The 17,833-nt window shown below is 41.2% G+C and overlaps 2 protein-coding genes across 3 annotated transcripts in view; both read left to right on the top strand.

Annotated features, from left to right (window-relative positions):
- Positions 1–3,910, top strand: part of RAD17 (RAD17 checkpoint clamp loader component) — a 38,385-nt gene extending 34,475 nt beyond the window's left edge. For both annotated transcript variants that reach the window (XM_065406143.1, XM_065406144.1), the window contains one exon: positions 2,902–3,910. In XM_065406143.1, the coding sequence (XP_065262215.1) occupies positions 2,902–3,169 (268 nt within the window). In that variant the 3' untranslated portion in view covers positions 3,170–3,910. The remainder of the gene's footprint in view (positions 1–2,901) is intronic.
- A 2,366-nt stretch (positions 3,911–6,276) lies between these two features.
- Positions 6,277–17,314, top strand: MARVELD2 (MARVEL domain containing 2). Its single transcript, XM_065406750.1, has 6 exons — positions 6,277–7,422; positions 11,707–11,739; positions 13,878–14,014; positions 14,645–14,816; positions 15,262–15,312; positions 17,198–17,314. Exons 1-6 carry the CDS (start codon positions 6,277–6,279, stop codon positions 17,312–17,314), a joined length of 1,656 nt encoding a protein of 551 aa, XP_065262822.1.
- Positions 17,315–17,833: the final 519 nt, after the last annotated feature.

Here is a 17,833-nt window from a genome sequence, read left to right as displayed (position 1 = left end):
GGCCTCAACTAAAGGACCCATTTCTAGGGGTAAGATGACAGTTAAGTTTCCATAACCTCTCAGTCCTTGATCTTTGAGAGACCAGCAGGAGTTTTAAATGTGATGTGTTGGTGTGGTTTTGTTTTTTGTTTTTTGTTTTGTTTGTTTGGTGATATGAGAACTTGACCACAAGAAACTGGAAAGAGATTACCAAGTCACTTCACCTATCAAACTGTTGGTCACTGAACAGATCAGATGGTTATGACTTTGACCCTCTATCTACTTTAACTGAATTTAAAATAGTGACTCTGAAGTGAAAGCTCCTATTCCCATGTTTCCCAAGAAATTTAATTTTAGAAATAAAAGCCATTTAAATTAAGTAGATTACAGGAAAGGCACCCTTGCATTCCCACTGACCAAAATTGAGAAATGTACTGTTCTCAAATTATTTTTAGACTTCTCTATGGAATGTCTCTGTCTGAAGCAGACTTAAGAGAGTGATAATCCATTAATACCTGCATTATTGGGTATTGCTGTAGTATTTTGAGAAGGGTTTCACCTGCAGGACCACTTCCTCTTGATTATAGCTCATTAAATATTTTTGGAGATGGGGCAAGGGGAAAAGCATTGGTTTACCATTTTAATGCCATGAAATAAATATATAGTAGTAATATATATATTAGTAGTGTTGTAGCTTTGGTCCCATGATATGAGAGATACAAAGCAGGTGAGGTAATACCTTTTATTGGACCTTCTGTTGGTGGGAGACAAATTTTTGTCTCTTCCAGCAACAGAAGTTGGTCCAATAAAAGAGATTGCCTCACCCACCTTGTATGTCTCATTAAATATATTGACACTGGTAAAGCATTTGGTACTGTCATGAAATCCTAACATAAGAACAGCCATACTGCGTCAGACCAAAGGTCCAACAGTGGCCAATGCCAGATGCTTCAGAGGGAATGAACAGAACAGGTAATCATCAAGTGATCCATCCCTTTTTGTCCATTCCCAGCTTCTGGCAAACAGAGGCTAGGGACATCATCCCTGCCCATCCTGGTTAATAGCCACTGATGGACCTATCCTCCATGAGTTTATCTAGTTCTTTTTTTGAACTCTGTTATAGTCCTGGCCTTCACAACATCCTCTGGCAAAGAGTTCCACAGGTTGATTGTGTGTTGTGTGAAGAAATACTTCCTTTTATTTGTTTTAAACCTGCTGCCTAGTAATTCTCATGTGGTGACCCCTAATTCTTGTGTTATGAGAAGGATTAAATAACACTTCCTTATTTACTTTCTCCACACCAGTCATGATTGTATAGATCTCTATCCTATCCCCCCTTTGTCATCTCTTTTCCAAGCTGATAAGTCCCAGTCTTAATCTCTTTTCATATGGAAGCTGATCCATGCCCCTGATAATTTTTGTTGCCCTTTTCTGAACCTTTTCCAATTCCAATATCTATCTTTTGAGATGGGGCGACCACATCTGCACGCAGAATTCAAGATGTGGGCGTACCATGGATTTATGTAGGGGCAATATGATATTTTCTGAACCTAAAAAGAAAACTAATTCATGTTGCTTAGGATAGGAGCACTGTCATGGGTAAAGACTGTAACATAAAGAGTGACAATATATAGTAGTTTATCAGTTGGAAGTGTCTAGTGGGTTACTGTGGGGATAAGCATTAGGACCAGTCCTGTCAACATTTTTTATGATCTGGAAGAGGTTAAAAACATCACGTTAATGGAAACTGGCGATGATATTAATTGGTGAAAGTTATGAACACCAATCATGACAAAGTAGGTTTCAGAGTAGCAGCCGTGTTAGTCTGTATCCGCAAAAAGAACAGGAGTACTTGTGGCACCTTAGAGACTAACATTTATTTGAGCATAAGCTTTCATGGGCTACAGCCCACTTCTTCAGATGCATAGAATGGAACATATATTGAGGAGATATATGCAAATACAGAGACCATGAAAAGGTGGGAGTTGTCTTACCAACTCTGAGAGGCCAATTAAGTAAGAGAAAAAACGTTTGAAGTGATAATCAAGATAGCCCAGTACAGACAGTTTGATAAGAAGTGTGAGGAATACTTACATGGGGAGATAGATTCAATGTTTGTAATGGCTCAGCCATTCCCAGTCTCTATTCAAGCCTAAGTTGATTGTATCTAGTTTGCATATCAATTCAAGTTCAGCAGTTTCTTGTTGGAGTCTGTTTTTGAAGCTTTTCTGTTGCAAAATTGCCACCCTCTTTCCCTTCCCCCTTTCTGATTTTTATATATATATATATATATATATATATATATATAAATAATTCCTTAAGGGGCAGGGAACAATGCCATCTTTTATGTTTGGAAAGTGTCTAGCACACTATAGGCATTGCTAGAAATAAATAATTCAACTTGTAACAGTTTACATTTTTCTAAGGCAAAGTAATCCAACCACAAATGCGTCATGGCAGGGAAAAATCTAGAAGCAGTAATGCTAAAAGAGACTTAAGGGGTGATAATGAGCAGCAAATGTAGCAATGTGATATCCTTTAAAACCAGCCATTTGTAGTTTTGAGCTGCATATACAAATGCAGTACTTAAAAAGAGCAGGGAGCGAGTACTCCTATACAGCTCTGGTGTAAGTGCACTTGCAGTGTTGTGTTTAGTTCTGGGCGCCAAATTTCTGTAACTGGAGGATGCACAAAGAAGAGCAATACAAATTAGAAGTACTGATTTAGGAAGGAGGAGGATGTATATTTTAGCTATGGTTATAACAATGCAAATATTTTGAAAGCTGTAAATACCAAAGAAGAAAAGGGATTATTTAGGGTGATACGTGGGTGACTTATTCCATTTCAACTTCCATGATCTTGTGAAAGAGAGTGCTTCATTTTATTTTTTTCTTGTTACTGATCGTTGTTATGATTTTGCAGGTTAAAGCTTGAAACTCTTACAGATAAAGATCTTGGTATGCCAGGCTTTGAAAATATTGACGAAGGAGACCTTTCTGCCATGCGGCCTCTGGAGGTGTTTGTCCAATTGGAGAAAAACCAAATAAATGAGACTGAGCCAGATGAATTTCCTCTTATTTCCAGCCAGGCTAGTGGAAGTGAACTACCAGGTAGTCAACCTCAGCCTATTACAGCACAAGCAATCATGGAGGAAGATGAATTAAAAATAGATGAATATGATAGCGACTGAGTGCAACAAAATTTTGTTTAACAGAATTTTTTTTATTTTGTGGTAAAAGATTCTTCCTTGACTAGATTGTAACAAAAGCATCAATGATGTATTAGAGTGGGCCAATTCTATAGTAATTCTACCTTAATATTCCTGTGACTAATCCCATGAGTATGCTACAGGCCTAAGCCCAGTGTGTACTGGGGTAGTATCAAGGTGCCAAGTTTCCTTAACTTCCCTTGATGTTGCAGTATGGAGGCCTAAGTGTGTGTACTTAATCAAAGGTGTTGCTCCCTGCCTGTCCTGAGCCATCAAAGTAACCTATCTTTAAACAACATTAAAATTCTAAATGATGAGCTGAAATATTTGAAAGAAAAGTAATGGTGAATAGTAAATCACATTTTTATTTTTTTACTTTTTAATTTAATCTTGCAGTTTCTGGGTATACCTTGTATACTTTTTGTCAACATTTGGAGGTTTTACTAAATCTCACATACTGTTGAAAACATTTACTATTGTTTGGAAACCTTTTGCGGGAAGGAAGAATAACATGTAAATTGTAAAAAAGTTAGTTCAGTATTGATGTAAATAATCTCTTACTATTACTTGTTAAAATTTTGTACTTCTTGGGCCAGATAGCTATTTTATGTATGTTTATAAACAGATGCATATGTTGTATAGTAGATTTTAGATTTTTTTTTGAGATATTTGCATAATTTCTCAAGGAATACATCATTAACATTAAAGTGCTTTGTACTCTTTAGGAAATCAATAGTTTATTGTGAAGACATTCTTTTCCTCTAAAAGACATCTAAATTTAGATGTACTTTGCAGAAGGTGTCTGTTTAAATAAATAAAATCCTGTGGTACTGATAAAGGATGAGATTATAGGAATGTAAGTATTCTCCATGAATAGACCATAAAATAGCATATGTAGGTAAAAACTTTGTATATCCTTAGTATGGCAGTAAAGAATAGAGTTGTTCGATCTGTTCTTACACTGAAATTCCATTTGGCTATCCCTATAATCTTAACAGTGGCCTAATCCTGCTGTCCATATTCAGTGGAAGTTGTGCCTGAGTCAGGACTACAGGATCAGGCTCACTTGAAGCGTGGCAAAGTTTCAGCTACAGCAATAAACACAGAGCATATCCAAGAGCATGTATTCACTCATGGTGTTCAAAGGCTTACCATGGTCTGTCTTTGCCAAATCATAGAAAATGAAAGTTTTCAATCAGCAACTAGAAATCAGCTGTACTTCACCCCTTCTCTAAGGCTACGTCTGTACCCAGCCGCTAGTTCGGCGGCTGGCAATCAAACTTCTGGGTTCGACTTACCGCATCCAGCCAGGATGCGATAAGTTGAACCCAGAAGTGCTCGCCGTCGACTGCGGTACTCCTGCTCAGCGAGAGGAGTACCGCGGAGTCGACGGGGGAGCCTGCCTGCCGCGTGTGGTCCGAGATAAGATCGAACTAAGGTACTTCGAACTTCAGCTACGTTATTCACGTACTTGAAGTTGCGTACCTTAGTCCGATTTGGGGGGTTAGTGTAGACCAAGCCTAAGTGTTATGGCTAGCTTTAAATGGTGGAAAACACTGTCTATTTTTATCTTAAAAATAGGAAAACAGGACTGAGTCTATTATATGACAGTTGTCTCCTTTTCTATTTAAATAGAAACCTATAGCTCTTCAGAATGTAAGCAAACTTGTCAGTAGCGTAATGACCGTGAATGCAGTAGTCTATTACATCATTAGTACTACACTATGTTTCTATGGGCAGGGACATGAGCTACTGGCCCCTAGTGCTGATGTTTTGCTCCGTGGTAACTTGAAGGCGGAGGAGTGCTGCTGCTGAAACTCAAGCCAGTAGCAGCTATTGGCCACGCAATCTTCCCTCTCAGCTCTTCCCCGCTCGCAAGGCATACCCCGTCCCACCCCTTTAAATGGCCGTAAACATCTTTATCTTTCACCTGGCCGTTAGGCAAAGGAGCCTGGGGTTAGTTGGCTGCCCAGGGTAAGGCACAGCTCAGGCAGGCTCCCTGGCCTCGCCCGCCCCTTAGCAGTTGGGATTTGCTGGCGTGACGACGGGTCCGTAGGTCTCTCGCTGCAGCTGCAGCCCGGCAGGGGGAGCGGCCCCGCCTGCCCCGGGAGCAGAGCGCTGCCGTTCAGCGTAAGTTAGCGTGTCCGCCCCGAGGGCAAATGGCGCAGGGACGGGCCAGGTCGAGCAGGGCGCAGGTGCCCGCGAGGCCCGGGCTGGAGGCGGGGCCGGCAGGTGAGTTCCCGGGGCGGGGCTGGAGGGGACGTGCGGCTGCCTGACTCCGGGGGCGGGAGCGGTAGCGGCTCGGGCGGTGGCGAGCGACCCAGGCGAGCGCGGATCCAAGCGGAGAACGGCGCCCTGCCCAGCGCGGAGCGGCCCTACCCACCCGCGCGGCTGGGCGTCGTGCGCCCGTACCTTGCGGGGAGCTGAGAAGTTGCTGGCGGGACGCGGAGGCTTGCGGTGAGCGGGACGGCCCTTTGTCTGGCCGGGGGGAGAGGAGAGGGGGGGAGGGTGTCGGGAGCCGGGGATCCGTAGGGCGGCGGGGGCCGCTCTCTGCAGATCCAGTTGCAGAAGCGGGGCCCAAGAGCCCCCTGCTCCCTTTTCCTGGGACTTGGTGAAACAGCAGCCAGAGAAGTGCTCCGTGCCTCTCTGCGCGTCACTTGATGGAGACGGGCTCGGTATAAAATCCCTTGAGTTTAGTTTATAGGCAATTAAAAAAATTCCCCACACTTCGCTCTTAGACCTTGTATTGTCAACGTGAAATGGCTGCTGCGGTCATTGTTAGTTTCTCTGCGTTACCTTCACTGTAACACCAGAGGATAAAATATGAAGCATGATTGTTTCCAGATGGAATGGGTTTATTTTTTTTAAAGTGTTGACTTTTCTTTGAAGAATGCACCAGTTTTGGTGGGGTTGTAAGCTCCTCCAGGAATAATTTTTATTTTTGGCTTGTTCAATGCTGAGCCTGTTGTTGGTATTTAACAATTTCTTCTCTGATGTTTGTAGGAAATGCAAATAAAGTGGGAAGGGGATAACTTATAAATATTCATACAATTATCTAGGTGTTCCTAGAACAGGAGATCGAATCACAAATGTCTTCCAGAAGTGCATTGTCGCAGCACAGATCAAGGCAGCATGGCAGATCTACACAATACGATGAAGTATATGTGGATTCCTCTTTTCTAGAAGATACAGCAAGTCCACCTCAAAGTTCACAAAATGCTGAACTGCTACTGAGTGTGGATCGCTTGCCGCCACCACCGCCTCTCCCACTGCAACCACCTCTCGGCCCTGAATTTTACCCAAGTGATAGTGAAGAACCCTCTGATCTCAAACCAGTAAGACGGTTCATTCCAGACTCCTGGAAGAACTTCTTCAAAGGGAGAAGAGAAAATCCAGAATTGGATAAGCCAGTGTCAGATATAAAATACACTTCGGGTGGAGCTGAGTGTTCTCCACCAGCATCTCCAGTACAGCAAAATCACAAGTCAGCTGCTAGTTCCTATAAAGACCCATATGGAGGGTCAGGTGGAAGCTATAATTCACGCAAACAAGCTGAAGCCATGCTTACCCAAGATCCTTATGACTCCCTAGAACGACATACTCAAATGGCTCTAACTTACAGTGAGAAGGTGGAAGCTTATAATTTGAGATACTCCTACATGAAATCATGGGCAGGTTTACTCAGAATTCTGTGTGTTGTAGAGCTGCTTTTAGGTGCAGCTGTCTTTGCTTGTGTCACAGCCTATATACACAAAGATAATGAATGGTACAACATGTTTGGATACTCACAGCCATATGGTTTTACAGCAAACAGTATATATGGAGGCTATTATTATAGTGGCCCCAAAACCCCTTTTATACTTGTAGTAGCAGGCTTGGCTTGGGTAGTGACTATAGCACTTCTAGTGCTTGGCATGTCAATGTACTATCGAACTATTCTTCTGGACTCAAATTGGTGGCCTTTAACTGAATTTGGAATTAATGTTGCATTATTCATTTTGTATATGGCTGCTGCGATAGTCTATGTGAATGATGCTAACCGAGGTGGACTCTGCTATTACCAATTATTTAAAACACCAATGAATGCATCATTTTGCCGCATAGAAGGGGGACAGACAGCAGCAATGATCTTTTTGTTTGTCACAGTGATTGTCTATCTTATTAGTACAGTAGTTAGCCTAAAGCTATGGAGACATGAAGGAGCAAGGAGGCATAGAGAATTAATGGAACAAGAGGTAAGTCAAAAACTATCAGATCAAACTGATTGCATCAATTTTCTTGTGTGCATTTAGAGTGTGTGTTGCAAAGTGGGATGAAGTAGTAAACATTGGGTTCCAGTTATTGTGCCTTGGGCTAACTGTCATGTTAGGCAAGTCGTCTTGGTACTAGTTTTCCCAAATATACAACAGGAATATTTACCCACTTTTGTAATATTCTGAGCTCACTAAAGGAAAGTGTCACATTGCAAGGTGTCAAGTATCAGAGGGGTAGCCATGTTAGTCTGAATCTGTAAAAAGTAACAGAGGGTCCTGTGGCACCTTTAAGACTAACAGAAGTATTGGGAGCATAAGCTTTCGTGGGTAAGAAGTGAGGTTCTTACCCACGAAAGCTTATGCTCCCAATACTTCTGTTAGTCTTAAAGGTGCCACAGGACCCTCTGTTACTTATTGCAAGGTGCATTCCAGACCAGTGAAGGGTTGTGTCACTGCCTGCCCTCAGTGCTTAATTTGTAATGAAAGAGGTGCTGGGGCCCACGCAATTTCTTTTTACTTTCATAACGATGTAGCAAGCCCAGAGGTGCCAGGGCAATGAACTGCCAAACCTAGAGGTGCAGCGAGCCACCCTGGCACAAATGAAGCACTACCTGCTCTGTAATCTTGGTTCCTCACAATGCTTTGCTGCTCTAGTTCCCAGCTACAGCAACTCACAAATAGCCAGACAGCATGCAGGTCACACCCTGAGTGTCCATCAGCTCAGACCCCAGCAGCCGGTCAGCAACATCCAGTCACACTCGCTTCCACCAGCCTTAGTTATTACTTGCAGGTGACCCCAATACATTTCCAGTCCTGAATTTTCAGATATTAAAGATCTATTGCCCCTGTAAAGGGTCAACATTCAACAGTTTGCTACTTTAACCGGAGTTACCAAACCGTTCAGTTTGAACACCGCACTGGATTAGTTTAGATTAAAAATAAAACAAGTTTATTTTAGTACAAAGAGAGAGATTTAAAGTGAGTATAAGGTATTAAAAGTATAAGGTAATAAAGTCAGAAATAGTTACAAGAGAAATAAAAATAAAATGCTTTCTAGTAGCTAAAACTTAACAAGCTAGACTTAGTTCAAAGTAAAATCTTTACCACGTTTCCAGCAACATGGCTGACCAAATTCTAGGTCAGAATCTCCGCCCCCCCACACCCTCCAATTCAAAGGGCTGGTTCCTTTGTCCTCTTAGGTGAGAGAGATTGGGGTGTGTTTGCCTCTCACTTTTATAGTTCAGTAATCCTTTGGAATGCATTTTCCTGAGGTTTACCCCTAGATAAAGTTCATTCCAGCTGTGAGAAAGGAGATGTGAAGTGAAAGAAGTTCCCTGCTGTAGTTTGCCGAAATGCAAGTGTCTCTGTGCCTGACCCTGTTCTTTGCCAGATTGCCAATCAACTTTAATGACACTTGGCTAAAGGTGTCTCCTTGTCCTTTATCTTTGAGAAACCAGTTACCCTACAGCAGTGGTTTTCAAGCCTTTTGTACTGGTGACCCCTTTCACACAGCAAGCCTCTGAGTGTGATCCCCGCTTATACATTAAAAGCGGGGGAGGGGGAGATAAATGTAATGGGGGCTGGGAGCTGTCAGCCCCAAGGAGCTGATAACTTGCAACCCACATGTAACCACCTTGCGACCCCCTGGGGGTCAAGACCCCCAGTTTGAGAACCCCTGCACTAGATTTGTCTTGTAAGCACATTGTTGGCATAATTTCAGTTTATGTTCGTAACTCTTAATATGCATTTCATACATACTTTACATAAGAAGATTGATGATTGTGTTATACATTTTTAAATGATACCCACAAGGCATATTTTGCACAATTATTACAATAGTGTGTAGGGTGTGAATACAGGGGTGGTCACAGAAAGGCACAAGCTAAGCACCTGATCCAGCATCCATTGAAATCAGTAGTAAGCTTTCCATTGATTTCAGCAGACCTTGGATCATGCAGTCACATGGAAAATATCGAAGTACTTTCCCTAAATCAGCTGGTCAACTGCTTCTTAGTACATACTCTCCTCTGAACAAAAGATAGGGAAGAATATAGTATAAACTGACTTATTTTAACACTTTATTAGGAGGCCTTAAAGCAAATAGGCTTTGGAGACACAACTTTCAACTTAGAAGTTAGTCAGAGATACTCTAAGGATGTAAGCAAAAAGAACAGGAGTACTTGTGGCACCTTAGAGACTAACAAATTTATTTGAGCATAAGCTTTTGTGGGCTAAAACCCACTTAATCGGATGCATCAGACTAACACGGCTGCTACTCTGAAATCTAACGATATAAGAAACTGATTTTGTGACGTGTGCAAAATACCAGACCGCCACTACTGAGTTGTCTGTGCATTTTCAGCTTTCCTCACACTACTAATTCAGCACTGTGTTCTTGGCTCTGAGAAGCCAAAGCCAAGCCTAAGTATTTGTTAATTATATAATGACATTTGTCTGATATTTAGAGTAAGAAAGGTTGCCAGTTTTTTAAATACAGAAAGCTAGATAATTGAGTACTGCTTTTTACTGGTTTTCTACATTCTGGATATTGTGCATGAAACAAAAAAAACTTTAATGCATTAGTCCTTAAATTCTAAATCAGTTTTCAGGTCTCTTCCTGCAGGCCCTTTCTCATTAGTGTATTTCCACTCACATTGTATGCCTCATAGCTCTTGTATTTAAAAAAAAATTCATAATTCTTTATTTCTAGTTATTTTAGCAATATTGGGCATAGGTGGAGTTGCTTAAGGCTTAAAAGGGGGAAAAAATCCACTGAAATAAAATATATTTTCATTATGCATCTTACAAATCTGCTATAAAGCATAATTCTATAACTGATAGAGTTCAGTACAAATTATTTATGCATGCAGTATGAATATCATACAAATATTTTACTGTATGTTGTAGAGGCTCTAAATATAAGACTGCAAGATCCCTTGTGCTCTGTTTCAACTATTTTGCAATTGCATTTGCAACATATTAGGAACATCCTTTATTATTAATTGCTTAATCTCATATCTGGTGGATGATAACGGAAAATCTGTTTTATTTTTGCTTTACCTATCAGCTAATGCATTCTAAGTGGGTTGTGCAAAATGTGATCAAATTGAAATTAACATTTTATTAAAACTTATAAAAATCACTAAAATATCACATTCCACAAAATTCAGAGGATATACTTGAGCCACACCTAAATAGGATTCAGTTTTTGATTTTCCTTTTCTCACTAGGGAGGAAGAACAGTGGATTTCCTCCACTTTCTAATTTCAAACTTTAATTTTTCCTTTGTAACATTCTAACTTAATACCTCTTTCTCCTTCAAATACACAGTTTCACTCATGACTTGTCCTAATTTTAAATTAAATGAGTATCTGTATGATTGTCTCACAATATTCTAGTTAAATGATTAATTTTATATTATAAAAATCTGAAAAAATAAGTTTTACTGAAGTTTATATATAAAATGGTCAGATTATTCCCACTCACCCTCCAACATTCTTCTACTCTATTTACTTGAAAATATTCCTAAATAGATTATTTTTATAGTGGTCAGTTTGACTGAACTGAGTATGATGGAAAATTGTTGATGGCTCAGTTATTTCCCAAAACAGATTTTTAAAAAAAGAATGATTGCTGCCCCCAAAGTGTTCATGGGTTAATATCGGACAAAATATAAGAGAGTAACTAAAATGGTAGGGAGGAGATTGAAGTATCTTATCTAAAAGTAGTAACTGAAAGCCTGTTCTTTCCCATGGGTGTAATTCTTTAAAGTTTTGTGTGTTTTGTTGTTTTTAAATAAAAGCCAAAAATGGCTCGGAACTAAACTGGATGGTAACAAACTGTGAATCCCAGTGATGGTTCAACCTGGTGATGAACCAAAAAAAAAACAACAACCTGTCAACCATGCTTGCAACTGTTTCTATCACTTCTCACTGACTCAGCAGACATCCTGGGCTGCAGAGTGACAATCCTGGAATCTTCTTATAAGATACTCCAAATAAACTGGTGTAAATTGTTAGTATTTTTTGAATTACTGGCTTCCCTCTTTAAAAATTGATTTAAAACTAATGACCCATACTGCCATACATAGCTTTCCTGAAAATAATACATTTACTCATATTTAAACATTAATTGATCACAAATACCCTGTGTCGTATGACTTTTATGGGGTTTAGGATATTAAAGGTTTGTGCTTTTGCAGAATACATACACGCTTCAAACCTTTGTTAAACAATAAACTCTGTTGTGTGGTTTTTTTTTTTTTAGATGAAAACACAATCTTTTCCACCAAAAAGGATGGTAAGAACCAAATTTATTCTCTCCTGTGTCTCTCTCTCCTAATTTTCTGACTGATATTATTATAGGATGGAAAGAGGTAAAGTTTTCCAAAGCGCTGGCCAGAATAGGTTAATTCTCTGTGTCAGATTCTCACATTAGGTCTTAGCTCCTTAACACAAGACTGGTGGAACTTCACTATTTCTCAACCTTTTTTGGTCCTTGAAGGAAGTAGTGATCAGGTAGAACTCAAGTAATACCCCCTTTGGAGTATATCAGTGTTGCCTTCTGAATATTCTGGTTAACTTCCTTGACCATGGTAAAGAAAGGAACTCCCTGCAGGAACTAGCAGCACCCATTGTTCCAGCTCTCCTCTAGAGCCTAGTGCTGCTGGTTCAGAGCTCTAAATTCTAATTCTTTGCCTCAAGTGTTTTGGTGCACCTGTGGTGCCTTTTTGTGTGTGTCTGTCAGTATCTTGTTTTCAGCAGACTTAAGACCATTTGGTGTATCAGTGCTTGGTCTGTTACATTTTTGAATATGCTTGGCTTCAGTACTTCTTGGCACACGTTTCTCGTGTTGTTCTGGTGCTTCCCTTGACAGGTCAGGACTTGGTCCTCCCCCTTGGTTTTTTGGCAAGTATGACAGTGAGGAAGAAAGACAGTTCAGTGTCTTCACATCTTGGCCACTTTGTAGGATGATACCCAATACCCAGGATTGATCACCATGTTTGTTTTGTACCTTGGAATCAACCATGATATGCAGGGTATAACTGCACATGTCATCTGACGAGCAAAGAAGTGTGGGAAGTGCCTCCAAACCCTTACTGAGGCACCCCAGAGAGAAAAGGCTAACCCGGAGCACTTTGAAGAGTAAATCCTTTACGCTGAACCCTGAGTTAACCAAGACTACTGTGCACTGGGATTCAGTGCCTTCACTGCTCAAACCCCTAGTTTACCAGTTTAAACTAAACCAGTTTAGTAAGACCAGGGCAGCTTTACCACAAAGTGCCTTGTGTAGTCATCAGCAAAGCTTTGCCAAGTGTTGGAATCTTGGGAAATTAAAGTCAAGGGTATTGAGCTGTGTCTCATCAGATGAGGCAGAGCCTCTGAGCAAGTGGTTGAATAAGGAGACAATGAGAGAAACTCTGCTACTCTCTAGCATGTCTGAATTGAAGCCTTATACTTCAGATAGCTCCACACTGAGATTTCAGGATTTTCCCCTCTTGTGTACCCAAAGCAGAGAAGCCAGTAATTTTGGGTAACTGTATGTGCTCAGTAATCTAATCAAGGGCTCGTGGATCTCTCTGGGGAAGCCCCAGAGCCCACAGTATCTATTTTGAGACATGCCTCTAACTGTGCATCAGCAAGGGCAGGATCTCTTGGTGCAGTTAGAACATTTTTTGCACTGAGGCAGATGCTCATGCCCAAAGAAGCTCTGCCTTAGACACCAATGCCCACAGCACTTCTTGTGCAGGGGCTCCCATGGTACTGATGCTCCCAAGCATACTTAAGGCAATACTTCCCACACAACCTTAACTCTGCCCCCATAAAAACTGCGAACTTCACAGTGCCTTTCTCCTGCCTAACAGAATCTGCCAGTTTCTCTGTGGCCACCACAACACCAAATCAGGATTCTTATTCCTACACTCCAGCAGCACCCTCAGGGAATGGAAAAATTGTTGCTGATTGACAGAGTTTAAATTAGACCCACTGAGCTACCTTTCTTCCTAGTTTTCTTGTTGCACAATCACAATTAGTCTAGTAATACTTTAGGGGACTTCCTTAAACTTTCCAGTTCTTCATTCAAGTCACACAAGACTAATATTTCCAAGCCCCCAAAAGAATGATATATAAAGGAACTGGTATCGCTACTGGGGCAGATTTAAGGTGGTTGTGTTGTGTGTGAAATCTCACTTTGTATTTCTTTATGCAGTGGTGGTGTAGCCATGTTGGTCACACTATATTAGAGAGGCAAGGTGGGTTGGTCCAATAAAAGATATTCACCAACTTTACACTTACCAATTTTCTAACTCATGCTTTGTTTTTCCTCTCTAATATTACAGTTGCATTCAGGAAGGCACAGGAGAGAGACCTGCAACTTTAACTCCACACTAACAATTATTTTGTGTTTTTTATATTTATCATTTTTACTTCTAAAATTAGTATGAAAGTAAAGACAGACCAAGAGAAGAAGTCAATTACAGGCCATTTAAATTGGTGGAAATGAAACCTGAACTACTTAATGGCCACATACCATCAGGGCACATTCCTAAGCCTATAGTGATGCCAGACTACTTAGCGTGAGTGTTTTTGTAACTTTCCATTGTTTGTTTCATCATAGAGGTGGTATTTTTTCTATTGGCTTATTTTAGTATCTAACAACTTTTTCATACTTCATACTCTACTGGTCTCCAATTTCTTAAAGACATTAATTTTAAATAAGAGAATGATGGCCTGTGGACGTAGCATGTAAATATTTAATATAAATGCATAATTTAACAAATCAAAATTTTGTAATGGATTAAATAATTAAACTATCTAACAGAATAATTACCATGGGGATGAGGAAAGGACATAGTGATACAAAAATAATTCAGAGAAGAATAAATGTACAAGCATTTCTTTGAATTTTTCTAGAACCTCGAATACTTATTCTTCTTAAACAGTCTGACTGACAAAATCAGAATCAAACCTTAGCAAAGGAAATTTAGACATGAGTAAAATTCACAAAAAGTAATAGTCTTTGCAAGCTAATAGAACTCGATAGTTCCATAAGGACATGTTTCAAATAATGCTAATTTGCATAACACTTAACTCAGATTTCAAAGTCTTATGTATAACCTGCTGAAGTTTGCATGTGCTCAAAAAGCCCCATTTACAGCTTTTTTGGAAAGTCATAACTCCAGCACTAATAATAATTTTTCTTATAGAAAATACCCAGCAATTCAGACAGACGATGAGCGAGATCGCTATAAAGCTGTGTTTAACGATCAGTTTGCTGAATATAAAGAGCTCTCTGCTGAAGTTCAGGTGGTCTTAAAAAAATTTGATGATTTGGATGCATTGATGAGCAAGCTGTCTCTTCATCCCGGAAACACACTGGTGAGTAGCTAACTAGATGCGTGTGTGTTTAAAAAAATAATTACAAAACCTAACTAATTTATTTTCAAGAATTGAGCACAATCTTAAACAGCTAGACTGCCTATAGGAAGAGAGAGACCTTATAATGCTAAAGATGAACAAACAAAATGGACTTGATCTCCTGAAAACCTATTACCTTCATATTACAGAAATAGTGAAACACTTCATAACTAGCTTCTACCCATATTTTCATCAGTTTTTATTTTAGTTATTTTCAGTTAGTTTCCATCTTAATTGAAAGTTTTGACTAATTTTAGTTGTTAGTGTTGACAAATTCAAACTAATGTTTTCAATGAAAACTAAGATGCATCTCAGTTCACACTTTTGACAAGTCTGGGTAGAACTTATGGAAGAACACTAACAACAAACAAGGTTTTTAAAATGCTTCACCCTTTTGTTTTAATAGGAACATGACAGAATTTCAAAAGTTCTGCAAGAATATAAAAAGAAGAAGAATGTGAGTATTTTCAGCTTTATATCCTAATACTAGTTTGCAACAAGGGTGTAGGCCCGGCGCTCCTGCCGGGGGGGCGGGGCACGGGCGGAGCGGGGCAAGCCCCTGCGCCCCAATCCCACTTCCTGGCAGGAGCGCCAGGCGAGGGGCAGGGCCGGCTCCAGGCACCAGCCCTCCAAGCACGTGCTTGGGGCGGCACCTGGAGGGGGGCGGCGCTCACCCGGGGAGAGCAGGGCCGGGCTCGCCACCCTCCCCCCGGCGCTCCGGCCGGCCGGGGAGAGCGGGGCCGCGGCCGGGCTCGCCGCCCTCCCCCCGGCGCTCCGGCCGGCCGGGGAGAGCGGGGGCCGCGGCCGGGCTCGCCGCCCTCCCCCCCGGCGCTCCGGCCGGTCGGGGAGAGCGGGGCCCTGGCCGGGCTCGCCGCCCTCCCCCCGGCGCTCCGGCCGGTCGGGGAGAGCGGGGCCCTGGCCGGGCTTGTGCCCGGCGCTCCGGCCGGTCAGGGAGAGCGGGGCCCCGGCCAGGCTTGTGCCCTCGCCCCGGCGCTCCGGCCGGTCGGGGAGAGCGGGGCCCCGGCCGGGCTTGCGCCCTCCCCCTGGCGCTCTGGCCACCGGGGAGAGCGGAGCCGCGGTGGGCTCGCCACCCTCCCCCAGCGCTCCGGCCGGCCAGGGAGAGCGGGGCCGCGGCCGGGCTCGGCGCCCTCCCCGCCAGGGGGCGGGGGGCGGCGGGAGGCTTTTTTGCCTGGGGCGGCAAAGTTCATGGCCACTGGGAGCTGCGGGCGGCCGTGCCTGTGGATGGTCAATGTAAACACTGTCTCGCGGCCCGCCAGTGGATTACCGTGACAGGCCGCAGGTTGCCCACCACTGATGTAAGTAGACAAAAGCAGCTTTAACAGTATGCACAATGTGTTAGTTAAGGGTATGCCAAGCCTTTGCATGTTGGGAAGCTGTTACAATGTTCTATGTACCTGTCACATAAAATGCTGGACACTTGAGAAAGTAGGTAAAGTTTGTTGCCCAACCCATTACAATTTCATGTTGGTTGCATCTTGTGATAGCACTAAATATATAAACTAGATTTAAAAAGAAACAGTTGACTTTCTTAGGCTAAAATGTTTTCCTGTTTGACAGTAGGTCCCATCTATTAATGGCTTGCCTTGAGAACGCTTGCTAACATTGGTTCCAAAAAAATAACTGAACAATCCATTTTCCATCCACACATGCAACAAAAAGCCAACATTCCTTGTCAGTGATAAAACAATGTGGTACATCTGCTTAATCTTGAAAGGAAGTCTCTCCATTTTCTTTTTAATCAAAAAAAATTTTTTGGGGGGTGGAATATATATTAGTTGCAGAATAACTATTGCTGGAATCCAGAAGGGGTTTTACTTTATTGCTATTAAGGTAGGTTGGTGTGTGTATGTGTGTAATTATTTGCATTCCAGTAAAAACTTGGCAATATAATCTCTTGATTTGTACCTTTTGGGTTTTTTACTCAATGCAAATAGAGGGTTCATATTAGTCTGTTTTCACTGTTTTGTCATTTGTTTTGTATATTTATTTATTTATCACCAGATACAAACCGTCAGAACACAAATATATAACTGAAACAGGGGAGCACAACATATTTATTTAAAATACAAATAAAATTGCATTACTTTACTAAATGTCTAAAATACATCAAAACCACAGCCCCTTTTCCACCCACCAAGAAAGCGGGAAAAGGGCAGGTTAAAGAAATTGTGTTCAAGGAAGAACAGCATGTGTTTGGAGGGCATGAACCCATATGCATATGTGCTGTCCTCAGCCAACTGCATTATTGATTGTTCTTGGAGGAAACTGAAAGATACATTGTATTAATATGAGTTGTTGATTTGCTTGTATATTTCCTACAGGATCCTACATTTCTGGAGAAAAAGGAACGTTGTGAATACCTAAAGAACAAACTTTCTCACATAAAACAAAGAATTCAGGACTACGATAAAGTTATGAATTGGAACATACAGACATAGTATCACTCTAACTTTATGTGGAAGCTACTTAGTATTTTGAAATAGAAATTATTTTTAAATATTTATCTTCAAAATTTATTAGCTTCCTAATGTGAAACCAATTGCTTCCTCAATCAATGCCTGTATGTAGTCTATTTAAATCTTGTGCGTTTCTGACAGGTTTTGTATGCAATCATATTTTAAATGCAATATAACAAATAAGTTATCAAGCTATTTTATGGCATCTACATTAATTGTATGCTTTATTAATAGATAAATGCCTAAATCTGTCCCTTTTTATGTAATCCTAGGTATGGTATTTTTACTCATCTGTTCTCCCTTTCTTCTGTCTCTCTTTAAATGTGTGCACCCTTTCCACCAGATCTGGTTCTTCTAGATCTAGTCAAGAATCTGTGCAGTAGTACTGTAACAACCTCCGATAATGACTTGGTGTATTTCCTGTATAGTTAGAGCCCTGCAAATCTGCAGATATCCACCTCATAGCCACAGACCATTTTTGCGGATTGGATGCAGATACAA

This window comes from Emys orbicularis, chromosome 6 (assembly GCF_028017835.1).
Source record: "Emys orbicularis isolate rEmyOrb1 chromosome 6, rEmyOrb1.hap1, whole genome shotgun sequence".
In the NCBI taxonomy this organism is placed as follows: domain Eukaryota; kingdom Metazoa; phylum Chordata; order Testudines; family Emydidae; genus Emys; species Emys orbicularis.
This window is presented reverse-complemented; position numbering and strand designations above follow the sequence as displayed.